General features: G+C 44.8%; 1 protein-coding gene across 1 annotated transcript in view; it reads left to right on the forward strand.

Annotated features, from left to right (window-relative positions):
- The window catches only part of NFIC (nuclear factor I C), a 153085-nt gene extending 146415 nt beyond the window's left edge, over positions 1–6670 (forward strand). The window contains exon 11 of the mRNA XM_015809935.1: positions 6517–6670. Coding sequence (XP_015665421.1) covers positions 6517–6534 — 18 coding nt within the window. The 3' untranslated portion in view covers positions 6535–6670. The remainder of the gene's footprint in view (positions 1–6516) is intronic.
- The last annotated feature ends 1714 nt before the right edge of the window (positions 6671–8384 follow it).

The raw sequence follows: 8384 nt of genomic DNA on the forward strand, positions 1-8384 counted from the left end.
TTCTCACCTACATCGTCCACAAGGGACGACTCGGGAACTCAACTCCTACCTCGGGCAGCTCACCTATCCCCCTATGCCCAGGGGAAAGGTATCAAGCCGTTTGACAGCTGATGCAGGCTGTCAAAACGGCTTTTACGCAGAAACAGGCGGGAGCAGCAAACAGCTGCGTCCAGCGAAGTCGCCTGCCACCGGAAGTCACAGTTACTACTATTGAGCAAGGTACCACCTGTACTATACCTGTGCATTTGGTTTTTCTTGCCTAAATGTAGAACCTTCCTTTTTTCACAATTGAATTTCATTTTGTTAGATAGCGCCCAGTGTTCAACTCTGTCCAGATCCTCCTGTATCTTAAGCCTATCTTCTGGAGTGTTGGCTATTCCTGCCAGCTTGGTGTTGTCTGCAAATTTGATGAGTTCCCCATCTATCCCCTCATCCAAATTATTCATGAAGATGTTGAAGAGCACTGGGCCTAGAACAGAGCCCTGGGGCACCCCACTACACACTTCCCTACATGTAGATGTGGTTCCATTAAGGACCACACGCTGAGTACGGCCGGTCAGCCAGCTACGAATCCATCTGGTGGTGATGCTGTCTAACCCATATTTTTCTATCTTATAAAGTAATAGGTTGTGATCTACTTTATCAAATGCCTTACTGAAGTCCAAGTAAATTATATCCACAGCATTCCTCTGGTCCACTAATTTTATCACTTGGTCAAAGAATGCAATAAGATTTGTCTGCCATGATCTGTTTTTGACAATGTTGGCTTTTAGTAATGACTTTGTTTGCCTCTAGGTGTTCGCTGATTCGTTATTTGATTATCTTTTCCAGAATCTTCCCAGGTATTGAGATCAGGCTGATAGGTCTGTAGTTTCCTGGATCTATTTTTTCCCTTTTTTGAAGATGGGAACTACATCAGCTCTTTTCCCGTCCTCTGGTAGTTCCCCAGTGCTCCAGGATCTTTGAAAAATATAGTTCAGTGGTTCTGAGATCACATCTGCCAGTTCCTTGAGAGCCTTGGGGTGTAATCCATCTGGTCCTGGTGATTTGAACTTGTCTAGGCTGGAGAGGTGCTCACTTACTATTTTCTTGCCTATCTTAACTTGTGTTTTTAATCTGTTTTTTATGGTACTGTTTTTGATAGGTTAAGCTGTTTTTTCCCTTTGTGTAAAGACAGATGCAAAAAACGAGTTAAATAGTTCTGCTTTCTCCCTGTTGCTTGTCACCTACTTGCCACTTTCTCCCACTAATGGACCAATCATTTCCTTAACTCTTTTCTTGTTTTTTACATGTTGAAAGAAGCTTTTTTTGTTATTTTTGACTTTGGTCGCAAGCCTTAGTTCATTTTGAGCCTTAGCTTTCCTCACTTCGTCTTTGCAGGCTCGGGCTATTTGCTGATATTCTGCCTTAATTATGTGCCCCTCTTTCCACTTGTTATACTTGTCCTTTTTGTCTTTCAGTTTATCAGAGAGTTCTTTATGCAGCTATGCTGGTTTCTTTTGAGAGCTGTTATTTTTCTTCTTTGTTGGTATTGTGCTAGACTGGGCTTTTATTATCTCACTTTTCAAAATTTCCTAAGCTTCTTGAGTTGTTTTCCCTTTGAGGATTCTCATCCATGGAATCCTTCCCAAGCTCTCTCTAAGTTTATTGAAATTAGCTCTCTTAAAGTCCAAGACTCTTGTTTGACTGTGTTCCATTGCTTTGTAGGGGTGCTCAACATATTTGACAATCTCAGTGATATGTGAAAACCAGTTTGGTCTAGTGGTTTTGGAACCAGGTTAAAAACCAGAAGAACTTGAGTTCTAGTCTATTCTTAGGTATAAAGCCAGCTGGGAGATCTTGGGGCATTCCTTCTCCCTCAACCCTAGGAAGTAAAAAGCAATAGCAAAACACTTGCCAAGAAAACTGCAGGGACCAATCCAGACAGTCACCAAGACTCAAGACTGACATGAAGGCACCCCTCACCCAAATCAGCAGATTTGCTTTAGATCATGGGCTATATTACAATATGGAAGTGGAACAAGAACAGAGAATTCAGAAGGACAAAGTCAAACATTAACAATATTTTATAATTTAATTTAATGGTAACAAGATATCAATGTTATGATGTCTTCTTATATGTTTTATAATGTATAGGAGAAGAGCCATGGTAGTCTATCATACTCCCTGCCACCACCACCACCCCAAAAAAAATCAGGATTCTTGGGAGTACTTTTTCCAATGAAAAATCTTTTAGGTCTTTTATTAAAAGGCCTAAGATTTCATATGCTGCAACAGTTGGAAAAGGTACTCCCAGATTCCTGATTACATGTATTTTAATGATTTCATTTCCATGGGGGTTACATATTTGGGCTGCAAAAATCTGGAGAACCACTAATAGCAGCACTGAGATACCTAATACCTCTTTCCTGAAACCTTGTGATGGTCTGGATTTTGGCAGCTCAAATATGGTAAGCCTGTTCCTTCTGGTCGCATTAAAAGTTACAATACTGGCAATTTGGGGAAGTGTTTTGAAGGCTACGTCCATGGCTTTTAGATGCCCGGTTTAGTTTCAGGGCCTCAGATTTTGATATTCAATGTCTACTGAATATGAAGAAGAGTTGCAGGAATTTGGTATGTCTAGTTTAATGAAAAGAAGAACTAGGGGTGATATGGTATCAATGTCGCAATATATAAGGGGTGCCACAAAGAAGAAGAGGTCCACCAATTCTTCAAAGCACCTGAAGGCAGAACAAGAAGCAACGGATGAAAACTAATCAAGGGGAGAACCAACCTAGAACTAAGGAGAAATTTGGACAACCATTTATCTGTAAGGATATAGGGTTTCCTGCCTGAGCAGGGGGTTATAATAATAATAATAATAATAATAATAATAATAATAATAATAATAATAATAATAATAATAATAATAATAATAATAATAATAATAATAATAATAATAATAATAATAATAGTAAAGTTGGAAGGGACCTTGAAGGTCATCTAGTCCAACCNAAAAACTTCCAGTGTTGGAGCATTCACCGCTTCTGGAGGCAGGTTGTTCCACTGGTTAATTGTTCTCACTGTCAGGAAGTTTCTCCTTAGTTCTAGGTTGCTTCTCTCCTTGATTAGTTTCCACCCGTTGCTTCTTGTCCTGCCTTCAGGCGCCTTGGAGAATAGCTTGACTCCCTCTTCTTTGTGGCAGCCCCTGAGACGTTGGAACACTGCTATCATGTCCCCCCTCTTCCTTCTCTTCATTAAACTAGACATACCCAATTCCAGCAACCGTTCCTTATATGCTTTAGCCTCCAGTCCCCTAATCATCTTTGTTGCTCTTCTCTGTACTCTGTTAGACTAGAAGATCTCCAAGGTCCCTTCCAACTCTGTTATTCTATTCAGTTAAAAAAAAAAGTTGCCCTTTGGCAGGACAGCTTGTAGATGCTCACTGATTTCGGAGAGGGCTCAGAGCCATCAAACCTTCTTCATTTCTTCTTTCTCTTCCTCACACATTCTCCAAGCATCCCTCCTCTATTGCTGGATCTCTTCAGCCACCCTAAAGCTGTTTGTGGGCACACCCTTAGTGTGGTTTTTGTGGGCAGTTTCCTTCTTTGTGCAGTCATGATCTGTTGACCTCTCCTCTCTCGAGTTTCCTGCTTCCAAAGTAATTCCACAAATTATAAAGCCCCACTCAGCAAAACCAAGGAGCAAATTAGAGTTTTGGCAGCGCTGACTTGGAAGGCCACGGGGAAGTTGCAAGCATTCATCTGTTTTGTTGTTTACCAAGCAGAGGTATTTGATGGGAAAGTGAGAGACTGAACCTTTTTGCTGCTTACAATACCAACAGAGAAGAGTTCTGCTCATACTGCTTGCTCAGGAGATAGTAAGTAGAGGAGTTTTTGGAACTGGCAGCCGGATTAAAAAAACCCAGAATAGATGGCAAATTTGTCCAGGGCCCTGCCCTCCAAGTGTTAAAAATTCAGCATTGAAATGTCACCATACTCATTATCGCTTCACGAAATTCTGATTTGTACGTAGGCTCTGATTCACTCATCAGCTGCTAGTTCCTGAGAAGTCTGGCTTTTCTTTTTTTAATGAAATAAATCCTGTCTTTGAGGAGTTATGAATTATCTGACGCCAGAATTGTAAGAAAAGACTTCCATTGACAAAATCTTGACCTGGGTTCCTGACCTACTATTGTTTTCACTATCCAGTTTAGATGCTAGGACTCAACTACAGCTAGATGGGAAGTTGGCCAGAAGACCCAGTTGGCTTTGGATCTGACAGATTCTTGGAAGCAAGGCCACTTAATGAATGAATATCTTAGATCCTAACCATGAGGGGGTAGTTTGCATCCAAATTCTGTTGGCTGACTGTTGGGAAAAATGAGAAAACCTGGAGATCCGTTATGAAAAAAACATGGCTGGGTGGAATCATCAATAGGAACATATTTGAACTTTGTCCAGATCCTACTTGCTACTTCTAATGAGTATATAGATCCTGTATTCTCAGAGCAATCTCTCTCTAAATTCCCGGAAGGAGGTGGAGGGGAGGGGCAGTGGAGTGAAGTTATATTTGTGTCCTTTTTGTGGACACTCCAAAGGTTGATATCTGGCTCTTATCCTGGACTAGATTGTTTGTTTTTCCCCTTTCGTCCAGTCAGTGGCCAAATTTCCTTCACTTTGATTTATAACTAGACTTGGCAGATTAATTTTTAAAAGTAGTAACAAAAAAAGCAGTTGGAAATGGTTCTGTTTATTTTAATCTTAATTTTGGACTTCATCATAATCCACAAGACCTCTCTAGGATAGCGATCATATTGTCCCAACATCTGTCCTCCACAAAGTACATCCAGCAAAATCCTAGGCATAAGGAACATCCTAAAACTCACTAGGAATGTGTTTTTCCCCAGGTGTTGCTGCCTTTTTATGGGCAAATCCACACAATCTCCTTGCCTTGGTTGCAAAATGGTCCACTAACCATTTCTGGAAATACGTCCACGAGCCATCACCTATATCAGTGTTTACCAACCTCAGCAACTTTAAGATGTATGGACTTAAACTCCCAGAATTCCAGACCCATGGTTGGCTGGGGAATTCTGGGAATTGAAGTGTGGCAGCAGCTCAGTACAGACCTGTTCTGGGTCCATGGGAAGGGTGTGCTGTGGGGGCAATCTAATTTCCTGCCTGCTTCAAAAAGTGAGGTGAGGAAGGAGATCAAAGCCAACATGTGGATGTGCTCATACTTATGGGAAACTGTGATTTCTAATTCCGCCTTAGGCATGGAAGCCAACTGGATGACTTTGGGTCAGTCACTCTTTCTCAGCCAAAGGTGGCTGTTGCGAGGAAAATGGGAGGAGGAAGTAATATAGTGTGTGTTTACTACCTTGAGTTATTTATAAAAGTAATCAAGGTGGGATAGAAAGAGAGAGAGAGAGAAAGAAAGAAAGAGGAAGGAAGGAAGGTAAGTAGATCACTATGCGGGGTCCTTGGTGCCCTCTGAGTTCAGTTATTTTCTTGCAGACGTTTCATTACCCAAACTAGGTAACATCATCAGTGTTTAGCAGTGATTAGCATACTGTTAAGCTGTAGATCAGGGGTGTCAAACTCAATTTCATTGAGGGCCGCATCAGCATTGCGGTTGCCCTTGGGGGGCCAGGTGGGTGTGGCCAGGGTGGGTGCGGCCCACTGGGTGGGCGTGGATGTAGTGGGTGTGGCCTACTGGTGGGCATGGCCAGTTCTACGTTGTTCGTGTCAAGGGTGCCTGTGGGGGGCCTGGGCAGGAGTGGGACAGATCTGAGGGTCTCTGGCAGAAGGGGGTGGGACCAGGGCAAGCGCCAAGGCATGGTCCATTTCTTCATTCCTCACAAAGGGTGACACCTCCCCAGCATGCACCCAGGGGGCGGGGCCAACGCGGCAGGGGCTGGTTCCTCGCTGTTTCCAGACGGCCTTGTGGAGCTAAGACTGAATGCGTTTCAGCATAGATGGCCACCACAAAATTGTACATTGGTTCCCGGCCAGTCTGGGCCAGGGCCAAGGCCAAGGCAGCAGGGGCTGTTCCCTCACTGTTTCCAAGATGGCTTCACGGGCCACATGAAACCACTTCACGGGCCGCATCCGGCCCCCGGGCTTTGTGTTTGACATATCTGCTGTAGATGAAGGTACCCAGTTTGGGTAATGAAATGTCTGTGAGCAAACAACCAGGCTCAGAGGGCACCACGGACCCCTCTTTTCAACCCTGGGGTTCAAATAGCCCCCTTTATAAAAGTCGGTATGGCAGCCAGATGGAGGGAAAGGAGTTCATTATAAAAATCTAAGCAGGGAGAATCGTTCAGGGAAAAGGGTGTTCATTTCTTACTGAAGGTGGCTGCTATGATACGGGTGAAGCCCTTTTCACTAGATGTTGAAGTTCGTGTCAAAATGCACATTCCGCTTCGATGTCCCTGTGAATAGATACTTGGGTAAGTGGGTGGGTGAGGAAACCTGGAGATCTAGGTGCCTTCCCACCTTAGTAATTTGTTTTCAATCTTTTTTTCCCCAGTCCTGGTATCTAGGCTAGTTGCAGCTTCCATCTGCATCATCATCATCATCACCATCATCTTCCTTTCCTCCCCCCGGGCTTTGGGCTTCCTTTGAGGAGAACAGTGCAGCCCTCCCACCCTTGGCCCAAACCTTGGGGGCAGCATGGAGAGAGAGAGAGAGAAAGGAAAAAAGAAAGAAAGAGCACGAATTAACATCAACATCATGAAGAGACATCACAGAAGGACAGAAGGAAGGGAAGGGGAAAAAGCTCAAACTTCTTTTTAAAAGATTAAAAAAAAAAAAAACAGAAAAAGACCCTGCTTTCCAGCCATCCCGACTGCGACTTTCCTGAACTGAGCAAAATTCAAGCAGGCAGCTCTCCCAGGGGAGGCCTTTTGACCAGAAGCACTACACGCCTTTCGGAGGGCCTGGTTTTCCCCCATCCTTCCTGCCAGTCCCTGGCCAGCTGGAATTCCTGTCTGTCTCATACTCAAAAGGGATGTATATGCAAAAGTTTCTGATTATCTTCTCCATCTCTTGTGAGTAGAAAAAAAAATAATAATAATCTGGCCTGCTGCAGAACCCTCCCCTCTTCTTCTTTTCTATGCTCAACGCCCTCCCTGCTTCTCCTCCTTTGGGAATGGGGTCAGCGTGACCAAGAGACTGCACTACAAGCCATCTAGACTGGTCAAGCAGCTGAAGACGGGCCAAGGTCGAGATGCAACGTGAGCTAATTTCCCCCCCTCGAGAGAAAGAGAGAGAGAGAGGGAGGAAAAAGTTCAAATGCTGGGCACCTTTTTCAGTCTATCGAATTTGTCCTCCTCTCCCCCCCCACCCCACCCCGGAAATCTCTGTGTTGCTTTCAGAATGGGGGCTTGCGGGTCTCCAGCACTTAACTGACGTGGTGTGAGCAGGACTTCTCTGGTGGAGAAGAAGGGGACACGTGGCTTGTTTTCTGCACTCCTCTCCCAGAATGCTTTGCGCTTTAGTGTCAAAAGACATCCCCCCCCTTTTTTTTTTTTTGAATGGGTTTGAGTGCCAATGGTGTGGGGCGGGGAAAGGGAAGGAGGCGGGTTGGTTTGACGGAGTCTGTTATTGTGGGAGAAGGGAACAGATGCAAGCCACTTAAATTTAACTTTGTTGTTGTCGACTTCGTGCAATCCTGAACCAGATGGTTTGGAATGGTGGCGGGTTTCGATTTTTGTCTGGGGGTGGGGAAGACATTGGAACTTGGCTGTGAATGTTGAAACCACGCATGTGTCGTTGGGTTGGGCTGGAATGAACTCTGGGGGGGGGAAGGGGGGGCGTTTCTTCAAGGGTGGGGTGAGGAAAGGATTTGCTACTACACTGTGTTTCAACAGCACCCCCCAACGCCCCTTGCTGCAACTCTGCCATGACCATAGGTCTGTCTAACCCTTGCCTTAAAGTTGGACCAAGGCTGAGAGATGGGCTCTTTCTCCTCAGCCTGTATGGACTTTTGTCAGCCTGTTCTCTTATGGGGAAGGAATTGCTCCTGGAGGTGGAGTGGGGACATGCACCCACAGCCTGCAGGTTCTCTTCAAAATGGCTTCTGCCCAGCTTTAACATCCTTTCTTCAAAAGGCGGGCAGCCAGTCCGATGAACACCAGCAGGGACCTGTGCGACTTGTCGAATCTCTGATTCGGGTGGGGGGGGAGAGAGGAAGACATTGAGTGGGGGGGGAGGGTGTCAGTGGATCAGCAGGGCTTCGCTTTCTCTCCCCCTCCCCCCACTCCTGAGCTTCCAACTTTGTGTACAAAGAGCTATGCATGCCCTTGTAGACCAGCTTCGAGATGATTTTGATGACTGCTAATATGGATTGCACATTTTTTTTTTGGTAAGAAATGCACTTTTGAAGAGGAGGGAGAG

The sequence above is a fragment of the Protobothrops mucrosquamatus genome, unplaced genomic scaffold (assembly GCF_001527695.2).
Source record: "Protobothrops mucrosquamatus isolate PMUCROS unplaced genomic scaffold, P.Mucros_1.0 scaffold6, whole genome shotgun sequence".
NCBI lineage: Eukaryota > Metazoa > Chordata > Lepidosauria > Squamata > Viperidae > Protobothrops > Protobothrops mucrosquamatus.